The sequence below is a fragment of the Triticum urartu genome, chromosome 5A (genome assembly GCF_056163025.1).
Source record: "Triticum urartu cultivar PI428250 chromosome 5A, HENAU_Tu73, whole genome shotgun sequence".
Classification (NCBI taxonomy): Eukaryota; Viridiplantae; Streptophyta; class Magnoliopsida; order Poales; family Poaceae; genus Triticum; species Triticum urartu.
This window is the reverse complement of record NC_141877.1, coordinates 168,672,658-168,697,858: the sequence shown is the minus strand read 5'-3', so window position 1 is coordinate 168,697,858 and position 25,201 is coordinate 168,672,658. Positions and strand designations below refer to the sequence as shown.

Genomic DNA, 25,201 nt, shown 5'->3' with positions numbered 1-25,201 from the left:
TTAATCATAATAAATGTGTCGCTCCATCAAGTTGTATCTAGAATTTACTCTCTTGGTAAATTGATGTATGTAAAAAACATACAACATGCTTGACAAAAAAATATAATTGCAGAACAATCTCAAAAGCGAACTTAATAAACATCAGGTGCGCCAGTACATACTGAACTTGAACTAAAACATCTTGCGCTACTAAGTTTAGCCCATCAACTGCATGAATGGGAGTGAAATAGGCTTAGCGGTAGAGGGAGCCACCCTTAATTACTTCATTACATAGTAGTACACTAACACATAGATCCCTGGCACATGCTAAGAGGCCCTGCCCCCCTAGTTTGAGGACGCAACCACGACCATGAGGACGAGAACTGTAAGCATGATGTTGACAGCTCCAAGAAGAACGTTGACGCCTACAAGGCCTGAGACCCAGGGCCAGCTCTGGCTGCGGCCGTGGGCGGGACTTGCTGGACCAGATTGTTGACCAGCTCTGGTTGGCTTGAGGCTGGATCTACGGCTATGCATGCGGCTGGTTCGCAACAGGCACCATCTACGTGCCCACATTAGCATGGTGGACACAAAACATCTGGCCTCCAGGGTGCATCCTAGCTTGGTGATGCGCGACAGCTATCTGCATTGGGGTCATCCTCCTCCAGTAAGCTCGCTGAAACTCGAAGAAACGACACTGACGAGACTAAAAAATTAGAAAAAAACAAAAGGCAAATGAAAAACATGTCAGTCAGATCTGAGTTTTTCCAAGGAAGAATTTGAGGCCGATAAAAAGAACAATATCCGATTGCATCCACTTACATCATATCGAATGCACTTGTAGAAGCGGCTACCAGCCTGAGATCTAGACCTCGCCACATTGGTCTTGATATCATCGTCGCACAGTGGTCACCTCATCAGCGGCAGCAGCCAGTCAGACAAGATTGGGATGGAGTTCGAAGATGAAGCAGACATGGCGAATCAGCCGAAGATGGAGATATGGAATGGCTCAGCAATACGAGGTGTGGTTTCCGGTCTAAGGATATGAATGGGTGGGGATGGGCTGATGGTTGTTGTTGGTTGGCATTTATTGTCACTGGGCTAGTCCCAGCACGGACGGACAACCAGACGGCCGGATGGCTCATGTTGGCTTAGATAAATTGCCGAGCCATCTCTATCCTGTCTGTCCCTAAATGGCATCTCGTCGACCTGTCGCAATGAATGTGTCCGTGCCTAAATCCCAGGAAATTCATATATGTCAGGGAAATACACTGGCCGTCACAAATCCACATGCAAACAAACGATCTGGATTTCGAGAGCAGCTGAGCTCGGGCTCAGAAGAGGATTTTTGCACATAACTCCCAAACATCAATTCGTCTGTTCTGTTTCAGTGACCTCCTGCAAGCAAAAAAGAGCTATTCTTTTGAATAATGGAGGAGTGGCTCTCCCGGCCTTTGCACCACATGTAAGAGCATGGTTATACTATAGCCAGCTGCTGGCTATATGGTCTTACCACATCATCTATAGTCAAGCTTATAGCCGGCAAGTACAATAGTTGCATACAAATATGTACTACTTTTTTATACATGATCCACCTCACTCTCTCAAAACATGCCTAGGAGCTCGTGCTGTGGCTGGCTGTTAATCAGTAGTCTGTTTCCCTTCTCTCTCTGTGATGCCCGGATAATTAAGCTACACTAACCCCCCTAATGATTCCATGTCATTAGGTTTAACTTAGCCAAATTGCCACTTAACAAAAATCGAAGCCAAATTATTATATCTTCAAAAAGTAAAACAAAAATGTTCGCTGGGTTGCAAAAATTCACTATCTAATTGTCATAAATAAACCACTTTATTTGAATTATTAAATTGCCCTTAAACTATTTTAATCTGGGCGAACAGCCCAAAATAAACGTTTCCTATTTAAAAAAATATCAAATGAATCCAACTAGTCCTCAAACTTTTTGTGGCAGCCCTAAATAATGTATAGTATTTATATGTCAAAGCTCTACTTTTTCAAAAGTCATTTGGTTCAAGATTTAAATGCCAAACATAAGCTAGTTAAAGAAACAGAAAGGAGAAATGAGAACTAAATTAAAAAAAGGGAGAAGAAGGAAGCCCCCCCCCCTCATTCCCATGGGCCTTAGGCCACAAGCAGGCCTGCTAGGCCCAGGCGCCCCACCATCTCCTTAACCCTAGCCGCTAGCAGCCTCTCGTCTCGATCCCCTCGTTCCCCACCTCGCGCTGCTAGGGATAGACTCGCTCGATCCTTTCCCATCTCCCTCACGCTGCACCTCATACCCGAACCTCCCTGGTAGCGTCTCCTCTTCCCTGCTCCCTGCAGCACCTTCGTCGCCCGCCTCCACTCTTCGGTGCCCCGTTGATATCTACTACACAACCTTCTTCTTGTAGACGTTGTTGGGCATCCAAGTGCAGAGGTTTGTAGGACAGTAGCAAATTTCCCTCAAGTGGATGACCTAAGGTTTATCAATCCGTGGGAGGCGTAGGATGAAGATGGTCTCTCTCAAGCAACCCTGCAACCAAATAACAAAGAGTCTCTTGTGTCCCCAACACACCCAATACAATGGTAAATTGTATAGGTGCACTAGTTCGGCGAAGAGATGGTGATACAAGTGCAATATGGATAGTAGATAATGGTTTTTGTAATCTGAAAATATAAAAACAACAAGGTAACTAATGATAAAAGTGAGCACAAACGGTATTGCAATGCGTTGAAACAAGGCCTAGGGGTTCATACTTTCACTAATGCAAGTTCTCTCAACAATAATAACATAATTGGATCATATAACTAGCCCTCAACATGCAACGAAGAGTCACTCCAAAGTCACTAATAGCGGAGAACAAACGAACAGGTTACTGTAGGGTATGAAACCACCTAAAGTTATTCTTTCCGATCAATCTGTTGGGCTATTCCTATAAGTGTCACAAACAGCCCTAGAGTTCATAGTAAAATAACACCTTAAGACGCAAATCAACCAAAACCCTAATGTCACCTAGATACTCCAATGTCACCTCAAGTATCTGTGGGTATGATTATATGATATGCATCACACAATCTCAGATTCATCTATTCAACCAACACAAAGAACTTCAAAGAGTGCCCCAAAGTTTCTACCGGAGAGTCAAGACGAAAACGTGTGCCAACCCCTATTCATAAGTTCACGATGTCACGGAACTCGCAAGTTGATCACCAAAACATACATCAAGTGGATCACGTGATATCCCATTGTCACCACAGATAAGCACATGCAAGACATACATCAAGTGTTCTCAAATCCTTAAAGACTCAATCCGATAAGATAACTTCAAAGGGAAAACTCAATTCATCACAAGAGAGTAGAGGGGGAGAAACATCATAAGATCCAAATATAATAGCAAAGCCCGTGATACATCAAGATCGTGTCGAATCAAGAACACGAGAGAGAGAGAGAGATAGAGAGAGAGAGAGAGAGATCAAACACATAGCTACTGGTACATACCCTCAGCCCCGAGGGTGAACTACTCCCTTCTCGTCATGTAGAGCGTCGGGATGATGAAGATGGCCACCGGAGAGGGATTCCCCCCTCCGGCAGGATGCCGGAACGGGTCTAGATTGGTTTTCGATGGTTACAGAGGCTTGCGGCGGCGGAACTCCCGATCTAGGTTTCTTTCTGGAAGTTTTAGTATATATAAGAGGTTTTGGTGTCGAGAACAAGTCAGGGGGTCTCCGGGCTGTCCACGAGGTAGGGAGGCGCGCCTAGGGGGTGGGTGCGCCCCCCACCCTCGTGGGCAGCCCGGGACTCTTCCGGCCCAACACTTTTACTCCGTGTCCTTCTTCTGGTCCAAAAATAAGTTCCGTGAAGTTTCAGGTCAATTGGACTCCGTTTGGTTTCCCTTTTCTGCGAAACTCAAAAACAAGGAAAAAACAGAAACTGGCACTGGCTCTAGATTAATAGGTTAGTCCCAAAAATCATATAAAATAGCATAATAAATGCATATAAAACGTCCAAGGTTGATAATATAATAGCTTGGAACAATCAAAATTATAGATACGTTAGAGACGTATCAAGCATCCCCAAGCTTAATTCCTGCTCGTCCTCGAGTAGGTAAATGATAAAAACAGAATTTTTGATGTGGAATTCTACCTAACATATTTATCCATGTAATTCTTTTTATTGTGGCCAGAATATTCAGATCCGGAAGATTCAAGACGAAAGTTTAATATTGACATAAAAATAATAATACTTCAAGCATACTAACAAAGTAATCATGTCTTCTCAAAATAACATGGCCAAAGAAAGCTATCCCTACAAAATCATATAGTCTGGCTATGCTCTATCTTCATCACACAAAATATTTAAATCATACACAACCCCGATGACAAGTCAAGCAATTGTTTCATACTTTTGATGTTCTCAAACTTTTTCAATCTTCACGCAATACATGAGCGTGAGCCATGGACATAGCACTATAAGTGGAATAGAATGGTGGTTGTGGAGAAGACGAAAAGGAGAAGATAGTCTCACATCAACTAGGCGTATCAACGAGCTATGGAGATGCCCATCGATAGATATCGATATGAGTTAGTAGGGATTGCCATGGAACAGATGCACTAGAGCTATAAGTGTATGAAAGCTCAAAAAGAAACTAAGTGGGTGTGCATCCAACTCGCTTGCTCACGAGGACCTAGGGCATTTTGAGGAAGCCCATCATTGGAATATACAAGCCAAGTTCTATAATGGAAGATTACCACTAGTATATGAAAGTGACAACATAGGAGACTCTCTATCATGAAGATCATGGTGCTACTTTGAAGCATAAGTGTGGTAAAAGGATAGTAGCATTGCCCCTTCTCTCTTTTTCTCTCATTTTTCTTTTATTTATTTTTTATTTGGGCCTTTTCTCTCCTTTTTATGGCCTCTTTTCTTTCTCTTTTTTTCGTCCGGAGTCTCATCCCGACTTGTGGGGGAATCATAGTCTCCATCATCCTTTCCTCACTTGGGACAATGCTCTAATAATGATGATCATCACATTTTTATTTACTTACAACTCAAGAATTACAACTCGATACTTAGAACAAAATATGACTCTATGTGAATGCCTCCGGCGGTGTACCGGGATGTGCAATGAATCAAGAGTGACATGTGTGAAAGGATTATGAATGGTGTCTTTGCCACAAATACGATGTCAACTACATGATCATGCAAAGCAATATGACAATGATGAAGCGTGTCATAATAAAGGGAACGGTGGAAGGTTGCATGGCAATATATCTCAGAATGGCTATGGAAATGCCATAATAGGTAGGTATGGTGGCTATTTTGAGGAAGGTAAATGGTGGGTTTGTGGTACCGGCGAAAGTTGCGCAGTACTAGAGAGGCTAGCAATGGTGGGTTTATGGTGAGAGTGCGTATAATCCATGGACTCAACATTAGTCATAAAGAACTCACATACTTATTGCAAAAATCTATTAGTTATTGAAACGACGTACTACGTGCATGCTCCTAGGGAATAGATTGGTAGGAAAAGACCGTCGCTCGTCCCCGACCGCCACTCATAAGGAAGACAATCAATAAATAAATCATGCTCCGACTTCATCACATAACGGTTCACCATACGTGCATGCTACGGGAATCACAAACTTTAACACAAGTATCTATCAAATTCACAACTACTCAACTATCATGACTCTAATATCACCATCTTCATATCTCAAAACAATCATCAAGTATCAAACATCTCATAGTATTCAATGCACTTTATATGAAAGTTTTTATTATACCCATCTTGAATGCCAATCATAGTAGGACTAGTTTCATAACCAAAGCAAACTACCATGCTATTCTAAAGACTCTCAAAATAATATAAGTGAAGCATAAGAGTTCATCTATTTCTATAAAATAAAACCACCACCATGCTCTAAGAAGATATAAGTGAAGCACTAGAGCAAACGACAAACTACTCCGAAAAATATAAGTGAAGCTCGGTGAGTAGTCGAATAATTAAGAAACTATGTGAAGACTCTCTAACATTTAAGAATTTAAAATCTTGGTATTTTATTCAAACAGCAAGCAAAACAAAAAAAAACAAAATGACGCTCCAAGCAAAACACATATCATGTGTTGAATAAAAATATAGCTCCAAGTAAAGTTACCGATGAACGAAGACGAAAGAGGGGATGCCTTCCGGGGCATCCCCAAGCTCAGGCTCTTGGTTGTCCTTGAATATTACCTTGGGGTGCCTTGGGCATCCCCAAGCTTAGGCTCTTGCGAAACCTTATTCCATAGTCCATCGAATCTTTACCCAAAACTTGAAAACTTCATGACACAAAACTTAACAGAAAACTCGTAAGCTCCGTTAGTATAAGAAAATAAATCACCACTTAGGTACTGTTGTGAACTCATTCTAAATTCATATTGATGTAATATCTACTGTATTCCAACTCATCTATGGTTCATACCCTCCGATACTACTCATAGATTCATCAAAATACGCAAACAACACATAGAAAACAGAATCTGTCAAAAATAGAACAGTCTGTAGTAATCTGGATCAAACGTATACTTCTGGAACCCCAAAAATTCTAAAATAAATTGCTGGACGTGGGGAATTTATCTATTAATCATCTTCTAAAAGAATCAACTAAGTAACACTCTCCAGTAAAACATAGCAGCAAATCTTGTGAGCGCTAAAGTTTCTGTTTTTTACAGCAAGATCGCAAAGACTTTCCCGAAGTCTTCCCAAAGGTTCTACTTGGTACAAACACTAATTAAAACATAAAAAATCAACCATAACAGAGGCTAGATAAATTATTTATTACTAAACAGGAACAAAAATAAAATCGGGTTGCCTCCCAACAAGCGCTATCGTTTAACGCCCCTAGCTAGGCATGATGATTTCAATAATGCTCACATAAAAGATAAGAACTGAAACATACAGAGAGCATCATGAAGAATATAACTAGCACATTTAAGTCTAACCCACTTCCTATGAATAGGGATTTTTTGAGCAAACAAGTTATGGGAACAAGAATCGACTTGCATAGGAAGGTAAAACAAGCATAACTTCCAAATTTTAAGCACATAGAGAGGAAACTTGATATTATTGCAACTACCACAAGCATATATTCCTCCCTCATAATAATTTTCAGTAGCATCATGAATAAATTCAACAATATAACCATCACATAAAGCATTCTTTTCATGATCTACAAGCATAGAAAATTTACTGCTCTCCACATAGGCAAAATTCTTCTCATTCGGAATAGTGAGAGTATCATAAGAAACTCGAATACTAAAAATTGTTTCCACACTAAAAGAATACTATTCAGGAAAAGGGTAATCATAATCATGACAAGTTTTAATATAATCATCACTACCTTTTATAGCATACGTGTCATCACAATAATCATCATAAGTAGCAACGTTGTTCTCATCATAATCAATTGAAACCTCTGGCAAGATAGTGGAATCATTACTAAATAAAGTCATGACCTCTCCAAATCCACTTTCATAATTGTCAAAATAAGATTCAACATCCTCCAAAATAATGGGATCATTACTTCCTAAAGTTGACACTCTTCCAAACCCACTTTCGTCAATATAACCATCATAAATAGGAGGCATGCTATCATCATAATAAATTTGCTCATCAAAACTTGGGAGACTAAAAATATCATATTCATCAAACGTAGCATCCCCAATCTTGGGACAAACATTAATTGCAGCAAATACATTCTCAAACATGTCATTCTCATCACACATAGCATCCCCAAGCTTGGGCCTTTTCATATCATAAGCATAATCACTCTCATAATTAATAGTATGGATAGCACCAATAGTATAGTAATTATCATCATCACAATGAGTAATAGGAGCAACATCATTTGGGAGGGATGCCCTTTTACCTTTACTTCTCCGTCTTTTCTTTTTCTTCTTCACATTAAGTATGGGTTTAACCCTCTTTTTGGAGCTCCTTATTAATGAGATTGGTTGAATAGAAGGCTCCTCCTCGTTACTTGATTCATCATAAGAAATAATAGGAGGATATTGGGAAGTCTCTTCCATTTCATTAGTGTTCTCTTCATCTTCTAGTTGTTTACTTGACTTTATGTAATTGGCAATATAAGGATTTTCAATGCAATTCACCGCACAATACATATAAATTTCCTCTAAATCAAAATCAAGAACTTTATCAAGGTCAAATTCTGGAAGATCCTTAGTTATATGTTTCATTTCTTCATAACCCACAAGCAAACTAAGTTCATTATGATGTGCATGGGAAATCAAGTCATCACAATTTTGGGACACGATTCGATCATGAAACAATTGGCATTGGATATTTAAATGACCACGTTCATTGCAAAGTTCACAAGGATGGCTAAGAAAATTTAAATTTTCAGCACAAACATCTAGCCTTTCTTGCAGCCATTTAGTTTCTAAATACTTATGCCTCTTGCAAAATCTATCTTCCCTATTTGGTGTGTACTTGCAAACCCTATGCACTCCACAAAAATTGACATGCTTATAAGAGACATTTTCATCATGACTAGTGCAATCATCATTAGTACAATGGATATTCAAAGAGTTCGTACTAACAACATTGCAATCATGCTCATCATTCAAAGATTTAGTGCCAAACATTTTAATTCATTCTTCTTCTAGCATTTTGGCACAATTAACGGAATCCTTATTTTCATGAAAGATATTAAAAATATGAAGCATATGAGGTACCCTCAATTCCATTTTTCGTAGTTTTCTTTTATAGACTAAACTAGTGATAAAACAAGAAACTAAAAGATTTGATTGCAAGATCTAAAGATATACCTTCAAGCGCTAACCTCCCCGGCAACGGCGCCAGAAAAGAGCTTGATGTCTACTACACAACCTTCTTCTCGTAGACGTTGTTGGGCCTCCAAGTGCAGAGGTTTGTAGGACAGTAGCAAACACTACAAAAAATACACTTCCATGATGATACGTGTTTGTCACAGTAGGTCGCGTTTTTTGTCATGCATGTACATCAATGACAAATTTATGACAGAATCAAGATAGTCATACCTATGCTGTCGTAGAAGTGTTCCATGACATTACCAAAATTATCATCACGGAAGTGTCCACTTCCATGACAATAAATCGCGCGTCACAGAAGCGCTTTCATCAAGGGTGACCGACACGTGGCATCCACCGTAACGGAACGCCGTTAAGCTATCGGGTCGGGTTTTGGATCCGATAACCCGTTAACAGCCCCGACCAATGGGGATTTTCCACGTGTAAAATCATCATTGGCTGGAGGAGACACGTGTCAGGTCCGCGTTGGCACAGGTGTCACTCATCCAATGGGCGAGACGCGCCTATGATATGTTGACACATGGACCAGCCCATCAAGTTTAAATGGGTCGGCCCAACTGAAGGCCCACAAGATTTTGTGGACCATAATGGGCCGGCCTAGCTAAAGGCCCACGAGATTTTGCAGACCATAATGGGCTAGCCCAGCTAAAGGCCCACAAGATTTTGCGGGCCATAATGGGCCGGCCCAGGTAAATGCCCACAAGATTTTTGTGTGCCATAATGGGTCGGCCCAGGTAAAGTCCCACAAGATTCTTGCGGATCATAATGGGCCAGCCCAGCTAAAGGCCCACGAGATTTCGCCGACATTAATGGGCCGGCCCAACTGTAGACCCACAAGATTTTGAGGACCCTAGTAGGCCGGCCCATTAACTGGCTGCCATGTTTTGGGCAAAATACCGGCCCATATTTGATCTGGTCCATTAATGGCCTGCCACACTCCGGGCCTAATAGTGGCCCATATGAGATCCGGCCCGTTAAAAGCCTACCACGTTCTGGGCCAAATTACGGCCCAGATCAGGTCCGGCCCTTTAAGAGGCTTTGGGCTCAATTATGGCCCATATCAGATTCGGCCCGTCAACTGGACACTATGCTTTTGGGCCCACTTGCTAAAGGCCCACTTAGTAATTCGGCCTAATATTAGTTTTGGCCTGTTAAGGGCCCGTTTAACATTTTGGCCCTATATTAATTTTGGCCTGTTAAAAGCCCGTCATATAGTTGGGTCTAACTACGGCCCGGTTTGCATCCGGCCTGCTCGCAGCTGATATCTGATTGGGCCAAACAAGGACCGAGACAATTTTAGCATGTTAAAAGCCCGTGATTTGATTCACACAATCATGGGCCGGGGTTCATTTCGGGCTGCTGCCGGCCCGTGAGCTGTTCGGCACGTTTCAGGCCCAATCTACATCGTGATTGCATGACGGCCCGATTATGTACCATAATTTTACGGTTTGGATGGTTTACTGCGAAGACAGGATATATATACAGTAAAATAACTACAGCACCTTGAATAAGAAAAAACCTAGACTATACAATAAAGAATTACGGCATATTACATCCACTGGGCATCAAAGTTCGCCACTATGATAATAAAGCACAAGCAGATAGCAGATTACATACACTGGGCATCAAAGATCGCCACCAGTGCAAATAAACACGCCGACAAAATATATACAAAACCGACAGCACTTCAATAGAGTTCAAGAAAGGTTAGCCCTGCTGGGGAGCTGCAGCGCAAGCAGCTGAGCAAGATGATGAGACTGCGCTTGTTCAACACTTATATCTTCCTCACTCTGAAAGATAAACAAGCAGACAGATGACAGGTTTTGCACATAAAAGTATCAGTGCTGACAATTCATCACATTTCTTACTGACGAATAAAGTGACACAGTTTAAAATTGCATTAACACAACATGGTATTGTTCAGGTCAAGACATGGCGGGAAATGACATTGTGAAGGAGTTGGCAGCTTCACGACACCACTGGATTACAAATCAAGAACTCATAAGTATCAATGGTTAGTGTGCTGTCAATTTATACCATTTCAGATTGGCAAATAAAGAGACGGTTTAAATAATAGTAGAATGATATGACATTGTTCATAGTCAAGACATTGCAGAATATGACATTGTGCTGTAGTGGGTAGGTTCACCACACCACTGAATTACGGATGAAGAACAGAAGCATACATGCAGTGCAAAAGAAGATCACTTGCTATGTATAGTTTAATTTACATGGTATGAAGAAGGAACTTGGTTGTACAACTGAAAACTTAAATTGAGAAAAGACAAACTTTTGTTTATGAACTACATAATAAACTTTAAACAAGCAATTTGATGCAAACACCAAAAATAAACAGTTGTTGCAGTCATGCCTAACCAAATATATACAACAAAGTTTGAAGGCTTGAGATGGACAAACTTACATTATTGGTGAAGACAGGCTCTATAAAGGCCTTGTCCATGCTGATGGGGGGGCAATTCAAGAAGTTTACCACAACATCTTCTTCAAAAGCATTGCCTTTATTCTACATTTTGTTAAGAGTAAATATAGATGTGATAATATACGAAAAATTGGAGAATATTTAAGATAAGATGAAGAGTGATGCTACATAACCAAGTAGCTATAAATGTAAGTGCAGCGATACAGGCAAAAGGTACAGCCAAGAGCAATGCACAGCTAAACTTCTTCAGTACCAGCCTTATGGTAAGAGTAAATATAGATCTGATGTGTAGAAAATGGAGGGCAAAGGAAAATAAGTTGCAGAGTGATGGTACATGAACAACTACCTATCATTATAAGTACACTGAGAAAGGACAGCATGTACTTACAAGAACAATGCAGAGCTAAAAAAACATTGGCATTGGATATATTCTACACTAATGTAACCATTCATACAGATCAGATAATTTGGAGCGAACAATTGATAAGCAAGCTATCATGCATACTGCTGTCACATAATGAACCAGGTATGTATGCAAGTACAGTGATACAGGACAACAGGTACTAACAAGAGCAAAGCAGCGGGCAGCATATTTGCGATATCCTGTCATTCTTGTCAAACCGGAATTCTTCTTCGAGCAGATTTCCTGCAAAAAAAGATCCGTAAGGCACATGCGGAAAAGTAGAAGTTCAAATTGTCATGTGATTTCATAGACAGTACCTCATCCTGGGAACGAGACCAGTGCATAACAAGGTTTTTCCATTCAATGTCTTCTAAATTTAGCACAGGAGACTTCACCAAAAATTCGTTTATAGACTTGCCATCAAAGTGTGATTTCCTCAGGTAACACCGATACTGCTGCAATGTTTCCTTCAAAAGCACAAGCAAGCTTTGCTCGTCATGACTATCCAGATTGACCCTCGCCTAGTTACAACAATGTAATGTAAATCATTGATGTGTTCAATCAGCAGAAAATAGGAAAATAATAACCATGAATAATAGCACTTACACGTAAGTTGGGCAGGAAGATGTGAAAATGGTGTTTCTCTTCACAATATTCTTTCCATGATGGGAATATATGCACGTAGTCCCTAACAACATTGAAAGCATTGTCTTTTAAACTGGGAATAAATGGAATGGGGTTCCAATCTGCAGGAATTGGCCGTCTCTGCAATTGGGATAGGTCTTCGGCCGGTGGACTTGCTGTACTTTTTGCTGGAGTGGGATTTTTCTATGGTACAGCTGGTGCTATGGCAAATGAAATCGGTATACTTTTTGCTGGAGTGCAGGTCCTATGTGGTGGGGCTAGTGGTGTGGCCAGTGAAGTATGGGTACAGTCTGCTGGAGTCGGTCCTACGTTTTGTGTCACTGGTTGTACAACCAATATAAGTGGGGTGCCGTCTGATTTCTCCGGCACCACCACGTTTTTCAAGGACTTTGCTGGTGCTCCTTCAGGTTCGGCAATCACCCTCTTCCTTTTTGATGTCTGATGCACAAGAACAGCATTTGAGTGGAAAAACATGGTATGATGACAGATGGAATATGTATTTATAATGGATGGGCATGGCATCTCGACATATATGATGAGTAAACTAAGCAGATGGCGGTGCAACAAAGTAGAAGAAATGCAAGACAACATATGCAAGATACCCGCAATCAATAAAACATTACCAAATTAGAACAGGCACCTTGATGGGTGAACAGGACAGACCATCTGCCTTTGACTCCTCGAGGTTAGAATAGTCATTAGGATCATATTCTGAACAAGAATCAACAGGTGGGGAGCGTATGAGTTTCATTGCATCCAGAATGGCACTCAATGCCTTGGTGCCAATTTTGTAAGTCATTGAAGTTTTTAGCTTCAAGAGTGGACTGCTGCTAGTGGGACACAAAGCAGCTACACAGATCATAGTGTAGATATAACGAGAAAACCTTAAGCATCAGAGTAAAATCAGCAAAGTGGAACTTGCTGGAATATATGTGCTAGTATTGCTGGTACGACTAGAAAGGCTTCGGATACCAGCTCTCTTCAAGTGAAGGTGCGGTACTGTTAATATCAGTGTAACTCTCAAAGGAGACACAGCTCCCCACATTTCCTTGCTATTCTTATAGGATTCAAGTGGGCAGGCCACTACAAATCCTATTCCTATGTTTACAAGATCCTACGAATCAAAGAGGCTCAAAGTGTCCATCACAACCGACCGTATAGACCTCTACACTGCAAACGTCTCTGGTCATCTTCAGTACAAGGAACATATTGTACTACTATCATACTCCCTTCATTCCAAAATATAAGTCTTGGTAGAGATTTCCACTATGGATCACATACAGATGTATCCAGATACATTTTAGAGTGTAGATTCACTCATTTTGCTCCATATGAAGTCCATGGTGGAATCTATACAAAGACTTATATTTAGGAACAGAGACATATTAAAGAAGAACGGAAGACGAACATGGTAAAGAAGAGCAAGCAAATTTTGGATAATAAAATGTTGGTTGCACAGTGCCCACACATGATGAACCAGAGCGCATTAAGAATGCAACTCCCAGCTGTCTCTCGACCATTTCAGGCGGTTGGACGAAGATCCTATGTCTCCTAACCCTTCTTCTTCCTCATCTCTGATTCTTCCCATACAGAACACCGCACGGGCCGCCGGCCGGACCACCGGCCCCCATCGCCTATGTTCCTCCGGCACCCCCACCCCCACCCCCGCCCCAACCACCACCTGCGTCGAGTTTTCTTCGTTCGGCAAGGCCCCACAACCACTCGAGCCCCTTCGATCGCACCGGCGAACTCGGGCGAGCTCTGAAAAATCGACTGACCCAATTTTGAAATTTAGTCTACTGTGATTTAACTAGTGTGGAATATAAAAGGGAAAACCATAAGCATTGGGAGTATAGTGTTGAGCGTGCCATGGCGGATCAGAAGGTGCAAACCGGACAAAGGCAACTTCACAACCAAGACAAGAAATCAGAGTAAAGCAGTGGCGATCTATTTTCTTGCTGCGATAAATAAGTTGAGCAGATACGAAAGAGTACCGCCTCTGGTGTGGCGCCGTGTACGCATCTGCTGAGAATTTGACGGTGCTGCGGTAGCGATGGCTGTTGGCGGCATGGAAGCAGATCTAGGAGGGTAGACGGTGGCGGCGGGGCGCGGTGGACGAGACGGTCGTAGGAGCGGCGCCGGCAAGGTGGACGACGGCGGGGATGAAGCGAGAGGACGGGATGCAAGGATCCCGGTCCGAAGCCGTGGATGAGAGAGGTCGATATCTTGTAATGGACGGCGGCGGGGGGGTATCAGCTCCGGCATGGTGGAGGAGGACGGCGGTGGATGGGGTGGCGGACGGTGACGGATGGAGGAGGGTGGGGTGGAGAGGGTGTTTTGGCGCCCACAGAGTACGAATGGGGAAAAGGGGGGTAGAGAGGAAGGGGGAACCATGTATTCAGGGCGCGCTTGTCTCAAATGCGAGGAAATTTACAAACTTAGCCCCCGTTTCAAATTTCTACTACATCATAGCAACATTAGTCGGTTGGGGATAGGACGGTAATCTCGCATACACCGAATATTTGCCGACGAGAGTTTGTTTTTGGCGCCCACCGTGTATGAATATGAATCGGGGAGGGAGTCGATTTCGGCCGAGGACACACTGTGTTTTGGCACCCACCATGTATGAATCCGGGTGAGAGGCGGTTACGTCACATTTGGGTGAAATTACAAACCTACCCCTATCGAAACCTATAGAAATCCAGCAGATAGGCTTTGCATGGCAGGGATAGGCAGTAGTGATTTCCATCTCGCAGATTTTGGTTTCGGGCGGTTACTGCGACTTTCCCCGCTTCGTTCAAATTTTGCAGAGTGCACGTTTACCGTACCAACTCAATTCGAATCCCGTTTGTATTCTATTTTTTTGGGGCGGGATCTATTTTCAATTGGAATTACATTCTATATACATCATTTTTTTATATATACTTTCAAAAGCACAACAAAGAATTCTGCTCCTTTATATGTATAATATGATTTACAAATACAACGATCTTGAAATCTTAAGGTTGAATTCGAAATAATTTAACCAAATTATGTTCTACTAAAATGTATGGATCAGTAATATCTACATATTAAATAACATAGATGTGCGTGAATTCATATGAGTATGCATGTTTGATAGATCAATTTTGGTTCGAGTATGGATTACATGTATCATCATCTCGGATTCAAATATTTGAATCCCTTTTTTGTTCACTCCTTTCACGCCCATCTCTCTCGCATGCATGCTCCTTCAGGTAGCTATCACTCTCTTTTCTCCAGCTCACCCGCACGCTCACTTCATGTTTCTCCTATCCTCGCAAACATGGTCTCTCGACGTCTCCCTTGAGAAGTGTCACACTCTCCCTATCATTATACATTACACGGTTTTCATTATCTCTCACGTCTCTACTGTTCTCTGGTATCACTCGGTACCTAACCTTTCTTTTTCACCGCCACACACACAGTCTCCACTCGTCTTTCACTTTGTCTTTCTCTCTATGGGATTCTCTCTCACACCCTATATGTCTCTACATATGACTCATACCACTAAAATTACTCTCTCTCTCTCCTGTAGACACAACATTTGTGGCGATCTCCTTTTCATCTCCATCCCAGACTGACATTATTCATTTGTTTACCGATCAGACAACCCCGACTACCGTCTCCTCTCTCTCTCTCAGACACACACACACAACTCCTGCTTCCACTCCCCTTCTCGACTACCGTCTCTCTCTCACACACATAAAACTCTCGCTTTTGCACCCCGACTCGTATTTCTCTCACAAACATTTATCGACTAGCTAGCCTCTAGATAGGTTTATACACCCGCACACTCGTGCTTCCACCATCGCATACATGTCTCTCTCCCGCTCCTTGTATCCATGTAGATTTTTCTTCCCTTCTTGAGACACGCCCTCTCGATCATGCACACACACACTATCGCCTCATTTTAAGCTGATACCTATCACGCACACACTCCTTGTGTCTTTGTCACACATCCACTCCGTCCTCCTCCACTCTCCCTCTCTCTCACACACACATGGGCTTTTTGCAACAACTAGCAAGATGCCCATGCGTTGCACGGAACATCAAGATGCATTTGTATGAGTAGTTTATCTTGTGGGGGAAAAGGATGAACGAGGGAAGGCCTTATTTGCAAATGTGGAGAGGGGTGTGGGTATCTTTTTCCAAAATTGCCATAGTTTCCTTCCTATCCGTCAGATATAGATCGGACGGCCTATATTGCAGGATGGCAGGCACACGATCATCACCGACAATGCTTTTTATAAGAGTAGGGATAAAAAATAGAGTTGGTGATGATGGTGGGCCTTCCATCCTGCAATGTAGGTCGTCCGATTTATATCTGACGGATAGGAAGGAAAATATGGCAATTTACTCGCACTCTTCACCACATTTGCAGATAAGGCCTTCCCTCGTTCATCCCTTTCTCCCACAAGATCTTGATGTTCTGTGCAACGCATGGGCATCTTGCTAGTAAGAGTAGAAATTAGACATATACCACTTCTCGAATCTTCAAACCAACAACATTCCTCCCTTATCTCATGAAAACCGCCAAAGGAATATATTTTGAGTGAAACATAACATATTTTTAGTGATATACGTATTTCAAAACTAGACTTTTTTCTATCAAATCGGTGAATATGTATTAATCTACTTTGATTGTGTGGCAACGCATTGGCACATTGCTAGTAGTTATTATAATTTTTTGGACACCAGACAAACGGTGGAGTACATATACGAAGAGAAGAGGCGCACGCACGTAGTCAGCCTCTCGCTGTCTCGCACACATGAGTGTTACGTAAAGGCGACGTTAACAAATAAACCCTAAAACCCTAGGTGCACGATTGCTGCATTCGCGGGTACCGGGTACGTGGTGGAGCACCTTTGTAGGAATAGTCAGCTCCATTTACGTTGCTGCAGAGGACCACCATCATCGCCTTCCTTACTCTTTTCCTTCCTCTTTCTTGATTTTGCCTTGTCAAGTCAAATCCACAAGAAAAAGGAATAAAATTTGCTCTTTAGAACTCATTGATGCATGATACTGACGAACACTACTTTCATGTAAGGCAGCCGCAGGATAGGAGGATGGAATATGTATGAAAAACAGGACTGCGTGACATATTGACATGTATGATGTATAAAGTGTAAACTAAGCACAAGGTGCTTAAACTTGTTAAAATCGATGCAAGCTAGAAACCATATGAAAGATGAAACCAATATCACTCTGCCAAATTAAAAGGGTGCCCTAACAAATGTATTTGACCAAATTAGAAGTAATACATGGCAATAGGCTAGAAATAATATGCAACGAATAAAGGTGACTCATCCTAAGTGATTGATGTAGGATACAAAAGAGAGGTAGTTTCATGTAAGAACAAGGTTAACACATAGATGTAGTGTGTACCAAAAATAGGAAGGCATGTCATATTCACAGGTATAGTGTGTAAACTAAGCAGATGCAATTTACCCTAATTAGAAGCATTACAAGCTAGACACCGTATGCAACATGCAACCACATATCACACTGCGAAGTTAGAGCAAGCACCTGTGATGGTGGTGTAGGGGAAGTGCGGTCTTCAGGTACAGAGCTACGTTCAATATCTTCATTTAGGCTTGCTGTTTCTTGAGAATCATGTGGAGAGGATGAAATTGCATTCTTTATAAGAGTATTGCGTCTCATATTAACCCACGCGCGTGACTGTCTCATCATAAGCGATAGATGCAGGATACACAAGAACAGTAGTTTGATGTAAGAACATGGTGTGATAGGCAGATGTGGTATGTACCAAAAACAGGAAGGCGTGTCATATTCACATGTATAATGTGTAAGCTAAGGAGATGCAATTTAACAAATTAGGAGCGTTGATGAGGGATACACAAGAAAAGTAGTTTGATGTAATAACATGGTTAATAGAAAGACGTAGTATGTACCAAAAACAGGAAGGCATGTCATATTCACAGGTATAATGTGTTAACTAAGCAGATGCAATTTACCCTAATTAGAAGCATTACAAGGTAGACACCATATACAACATGCAACCACATATCACACTGCCAAGTAAGAGCAAGCACCTGCGACGGTGGTGTGGGGGAATTGCGGTGATCGACTAGAGAGCTACGTTGACTATCTTCATTTAGCCTTGCTGTTTCTTGAGAATCATGTGGGGAGGATGACACTGCACTCTTTAAACGAGTAGGGTGTCTCACAGTAACCCACTCGGGTGACTGTCTCATCATAAGTGATTGACGAGGGATACAAAAGAGCATTAGTTTGATGTACGAACATGGTTAATAGACATATGTAGTATGTATCAAAAATAGGAAGGCATGTCATTATCAAAGGTTTAATGTGTAAAGTAAGCAGATGCAATTTAACCAAATTGGAAGCAATATAAGCTAGACACCATATGCAACATGCAACCACATTTGACAGCGCGAAGTTAAAGCAAGCACCTGGGATGGTTGTGTGTGGCAATTGAGATCATCAATTGCAGAGCTATGTTTACTGTCTCCAACTGCTGACACTGCACCCATTAGAGCGCTGAAACGCTTAGTGCTTATCTTTGAATTACACTGGAGCGACTTATGTCTTTTCTTTTCTGCATTCATCAACACTGCGTCAGAGTCTGAAATACCCATGCATAAAAAAACAATAGTGTGAGTATGGGTGAAGTGTGTGCACAATTAGTACAGTGTAAAGGTAGCAGATAGCAGGTGGGTGAGAAATAAATGACGGGAGACATATGATAGCTCTACAACATGCATGGCACACTAAATTACTACAGGATTCTATGAAAATAACAGTCGACTGAAAGCAAATAGGTCAGTCCATTTTTTCTGCACCGTCCGATGTACAAAGAACGGGCAGATCGCCTTCATCTACCTCCAGTCAGTCAGTGTTGACGATCTTCCACGAAACGCCAGCGACCACCGGCCCAGTATTCCTCCCCTGCCTGCGCCCTCCCTCGACCTCACCGCACCACCGTGCTTGGCACCGCCCCCCGCCCCCCCGGCCATCCATTCAAGCCCCGCCGACCTCCAGATCGGGCGCAAGCAGCTCCTGCGCCCCACACCCCTATGATAGACACCGATGTGCCGTTTCCTCGGGGAACAGGCGGACTAGGTGCTCTGCGCGCCTAAGCAGGTGCTGCTTCTTTTAATTGCGGTTCGACTGACCCTGAATTGAAATCCAGGCGGGCTACTGACCTCTAGCAAAGGTGAAATAGTAAAAGGGAGGAAACCTTGTGCATTTAGTATCACGAAGAAGATGCAGTAAGAAGCGCTCAACTAGTTTCTTTTGTGGGATGAATACGGTGTGAGCGGAGACGTAAGATTTGCACGAATAAGGGAAGAGGAGTACCTCTTTCTGCTGGTAGTGTTGTGTCCTCCTTCTATTTTTCCGACGATCTTCTTGTTGTTCGTCGGAAACCAGAAGTTGTGGAGGATGGTGCAGCCTTGGACGAACCCATGGCCAAGTTGTTGAGTGTGGTGCGGTGGCCGTCTGTCGGCGGCGGGGAAGCAGATCTGAGGCGGCAAACAACGGCGTAGCAGGAACAGCTCTGGTGCGGTGGATGGTTGCGAAAGTGGAACCGCAGCAGTGAGGCGCGGGATGGCGTGGTTGGAGTGGTTTTGGTACGGCGCACGTTGGTGTCGGCATCGTGGAGGCAGCTCTGCCTCGGCTTCAGCTGCTAAGTCCTTGAGGGCGTTGCGGTTGCGGTTGCGTTGGACGACGACATCGGGGTACTGGCTCCGACGTGATGGAGGAGGGCGGCGGTGGATTGGCCGCTATGGGGTGGAGGACGGAGGAGGCTGGGGTTTCGTGGCTGGTGGAGAGGGCGTTTTCACGCCCACGGAGTATGAATGGGGAAACGGAGGGAGGCGGGGAACTAAGGGGGAACAATGTTTCGGTTTGAGACGCGCTTGTTTGAAATTTGGGGAAAGTTACAAACTTTGCCCCCATCTAACATTTCGGACATATTGCGGGTTAGGGGTAGGACAGTCATGTCAGGTGTCCCAAATGTGGGCGGGGTAGATTTCGGTCGAGCGCATGGGTAGGCACCCACGGCGTATGAATGCTTCTCGAAGGCGGTTGAGACTGGCGTCTTGGTGAAGTTACAAACCTACCCCGGTTTAGACCTTTGGACATCGGGCCGATAGGCTGCACGGGCCAGAGTCAGGACAATAATTTCCTACCACCAAAACATTAGTCTCGCACGGTTTCGGGTGACCAGAGGCCTATTTGGCGCTTCGTTCAATATTTGGGAGCAGAAGCATTAACGTTTTCGGTTCTCTTGAATTGAACTTTCAGGATTTGTCAAACTTCACAAATCTTTACTCTTGAAAATCCTAAAGCTACGATTATTTTGGAATGGAGGGGGTACATTTGAATATACATTGTACACGAGTATATATTAAAAAATATGCAACTTACCTCAGTTCATGCATGGTTCCAGATATAATATCCTTGGTTGCAAAAGAAAAGTTAGATATGCGTATGAATATATATAGCATGTTCAAACTCACAACAAAGATTGATGCCCCCTTTTACATCTGATTTACAAATGCCATTATCTTAGGTTCAAATAGATGAATGCACTTCCTATGAATTCGAATCTTTGAAACCCCCTTTATGTTGAATTCGACATGTATTCTATTTTGTAGCTTGCAATTTGGAATGTATCCATGCAAGTGACAAATGTATAAAGTGCTTCACACTAACAACATGGAGTGCACTAATTAATGTTTATATATGAATTGCAAAAGATCCATTGCCTGTATTTCAAACCGCTCTCACTCTATGGATCGATAATATGAAATAAACACATGCACATGCTAGAATTCAATAGAGTATGGGTGTCTGATAGACCGATTTTCGTCCATACACAATTTGCAAAAATCATGATCTCATCCAAAAATAATAATGCCATTTATATTTTTAATTTAATGCGTAGAACTGCCTTTTACACGTAGATGCACTATGCCTCGCCCTGTTCTCACAAACACGTTATATATCTCTCTATCTAACACATAAGTGCACACACTTTATATGCATCGACATTTCTCTTTCACACATGCTCACAATATCTCTCAGGGTGTCAGGGTGTCTCACGCACATGCTCTCTCTGTTTCTCTCTCTCTCTTTCTGACTACTATGTACCACTCTTTTCACTAATCTCAGTTGGAAAACACTATTTCTCTCACATGCATATATACACATCCATGGTCTCTACTAGCCCTCTATACGCACATATATGTGCCTACGTGTCTCCCGCACGCACATTATCTTTAGGCCTCTCTCGCACACATTGCCCCTCCCCCGGCACACCTCTCTCTTAGTAGTTGGCAGGTATGATTTCATCGTATCATTCGGTAGGATATCCCTGGCTGTTAGGCTGGATGGTAATACGAGGCAAAGTTTTACCCTAGTTCGGATCGGACCCTTGCAGTTGAAGAAAGAGCCTACTCCTGGTACTGTATATTAGTGATAGGGGTGTGTACAAAGTACACGTGAATACCAGGCATTGTGTGTGTGTATACTATCGACGAACTAGCCCCCAAGCTTGTATAACATACTAAGGGCCTAGGGTTACACATAATATATAGTTGGCTTATCACCAGTGGGGATAGAGTCCTCCACGACTCTGGTAGCTTTGTGATGTATGCCGAGTCCTCCACATGGGTCTTCGTATAACACGTCTCGGTCCAACCTATATGTGGCGCAGGATGGAACCGACCCATTAGTCCTCATGTTGACCCACCACAACTAGAAATGATGTGCCCACCACACCACACACGCAATCGGCCACTAAGAAAATAAGCATATACAATAGTACAACGGTATCTAGCTCACGATACATCTCCATATTTTGCTGATGACACTGACCTTTGCATTTGATGCGTGCTCCGTATTTTGTTGACGACACTTATGGTCATTGTATTTGAAGCGAAAGCACGATATGGTCACTGGAGTTCAGAATAAGCTCATCACGGTCACCACATACATTTTGTCGTGCTAACCAACATGTGGTTGGATGGTTAGAGGATAGTGGTTTTTCGAGCCCACCAAGTTAAAGCCCCGGTGCTCGCATTTATCTTGTGTTAATTTCAGTATTTTTCGGTGATGTACGTTCAGTGGGAGGAGACGTTCCACTCGACTATGAGGCACCTATGGTGACTTCGTAAAATCTCAAGATCATATATGCTGGCCCACTCTCTCGAAGGTGCTCATAGGGGTAGGGTTCGCGTGTGTGCGCTTATAGCGGTGAGTGCTTGCACGTATATATGAGCCCTTGCGTCTATACCGTGTTAAACAAATACATATCATGATTATACGGTCACTGGCTCACCCGTACAACTCCATATTTTGTTGATGACACAATCAATTGACCAGTCAAACGTTCCACACGGCGCAACTAGTGTTGCACCATCGGGGTGCGTAACCATGGGGCCCACCTATCAGCCCGTATATGAAAGAAAGGAATGGTAGTTTGAATCTGTATTGTGTTAATAAAATAGGAGTACATTATAGGGTGATCATACGGTCACTGGTTCACCATACAGCTCCGTAATTTGTTGATAACACGATCAATTGACCAGTCAAAGGGTCCACATTCAGCAGCGCACATTACCATAGGGCCCACCCGTCAGCGCGTATATGAAGGACAAAATGGTAATAAATTAGTGGTAGGTGGGTATTCGAAGTCGTGAGACCTCTGGTTGGCAGTCACCGGCAGTTGGGGGGCGTTCATTGGGCGGTGGGGTGGGGATCCCCGGAGAAAAAGCTCGGCGGGGGGCTAGAGGGATGGCCGGTGCAGCGGCGGACCAACGGTGGGGAGTGGTTTCGGGGAGGGCGGGCCGGCCGCAGGCGGCGGGGGCTGGCGGTTCGGCCGGTGGTGGCTGGCGGCTCAAGGGGGGTGGAGGTTGATGATAAACTGGAGGCCCTTGATTTCGTTTCCAACGGCTGGAAAATCTAATGACCAGAGATGAAAAATTCAGTCGACTTACGTGTAGCCTCACCCCGCACGTACACATGCACGCACGCATGTAGGCGTGCAACACTGACACGTACACACGCATGCATGCTGGCGTGTAACACTGACACGTACACATGCACTCACGAACACACGCACATACGCACCCATGCATGCAACACTGAAACGTACCCTTGCACGCATGCAACACTCGCACGCCTGCATGCACACAGCACACGACGCAAGACACACGCTCAACCTATACGTGCATGCAGCCTTTGTTAAGGACATGGATTGTTACAGGTATTAATCAATCTTATCTGTGATAAGAAGAACATTGATGTTTGCAGCAGTCTTTATGAATCACAATGTATCGAACGGGCTATCAACATAGTAGGCTTATCTACATGAAAAAGATGACGTCACACTCAATGAACAATCATCGGTTTATGAAATGCCCGCTTCTGACCGCCCTGGCCCACCAAAGGTTCCTCTGCTATGCGCTGCCTGCGTTGGGTCACTGACATGCAGGCCATGCACCCAAAGAGCCCACACGTCAGTGGAAGAACAGCGCAGTGTCCTAGGTCAGAGTCGAGGGCGCCACTCGCGGCACGCCCGGCTGAACACGCCTCCGTGACGCATTCAAATGCCTCCATGAAACCCGCCCGTGTGGAAGCCGAGAAACCCACTCTGGACACACGTCCGTTCATGACCGAGCCAGCGTTAAATGCAACGCCGGCCGAGCTCCTCCCATTCGCCGTCTATTTAATCTCCTATTTAAATGAGGCCAAACGCCGGCCAACAATCGCACACCTCTGCCGCTCCCCTATCTCCTCCACCATTTTGTCCACTCTTACAATGGCTTACGAAGAGTAGTTATTCCGCATCCAAGCCGGCTGGGTAGCCCGCCGGATACGAGCTATGCAGCTTGCTGATCCACCTCCCTTCCCTCGCCCGACGGAGCTAGTTGCCGCCCCAAGCCGGCATGTGGTTCAGCAACTCGCCGCTCCAGGCCAGCTCGACGAGAAGCGGCGCACGGGCGTCATTGCTGCCGTCCACGCCGCCTCGTACCGCATCTCCCGTTTCTGTGGCCGAGACTCCCATGTCGGCGGCCGCGCCATGCAAGCAGCGACAAAAGTCGGGTGCGCGGAGAGCGACGGGTCGGTGGCCAGCGCCTCTACATCCGCCGCCATCATCAAGGAGAAGTGGAACACGGGAGGCCGCCGCCACTTGGGCCCCATGAAGGCCATCGCGGAGGCGACGCCGGCGTACACAGCAGGTGTCTTGCCGGATCCTTTTCTTGCGAGGACCTTCGTCGACCCCGCATGGGCTCCACGGAAGAGGGGATTGTTAGGATGAACTCAAGCCAGTGCCGGCCATGGCGAAGTAGTGGCCGGTGATGAACTCGAACCGGTGCCGGCCACCATCATCTTCGGCACCAGCCAATGATATCAGTTGGGCAGTGGGGAAGCGAGCCATCCTTTGCGCTGAAGCATATACCTCCGGGGCTCCCGGCAGTCCGGTGATCGTGCTGCCGGACATAAGGAACACAAATCGATCGACGGGCGACCATTCAGGCCAGGTATTATATACATGTGTTGTCTAGAACTAGCACCGCGTAGTTCATTTGAATGTAATGAAATCCGTCATGTTTGTATGAAAATCCGATATTTTATATGATTTTCGTCGTTGTTTATATGAAATATCAGTTTGTCTACGTGTTTGCATGAATTTCGTCCGGTTGGTTGAGTTGCTGTCATAATGTGCGCGGCTACGGTTGGATGGAGTAATTTGCGGGTCGCCGGTCGGTCTGCGGGTGGCTCGGGCGGCGTTGTGGGACAAAAAAACACAGCTCGTGCGAGCTCGTCTCCAACGTGCGCGCTGGAGGATGCATGACAGCATGAGCACCCGAGCC

General features: G+C 43.9%; 1 protein-coding gene across 1 annotated transcript; it reads right to left on the bottom strand.

Moving 5' to 3' along the window:
- Nucleotides 1-116: 116 nt before the first annotated feature.
- Nucleotides 117-24,536, bottom strand: LOC125555873 (uncharacterized). Its single transcript, XM_087523567.1, is given in 4 exon segments — nt 117-539; nt 541-685; nt 802-882; nt 24,291-24,536. Coding segments are annotated over 4 exon segments (687 nt in total). The 3' UTR covers nt 117-324.
- Nucleotides 24,537-25,201: the final 665 nt, after the last annotated feature.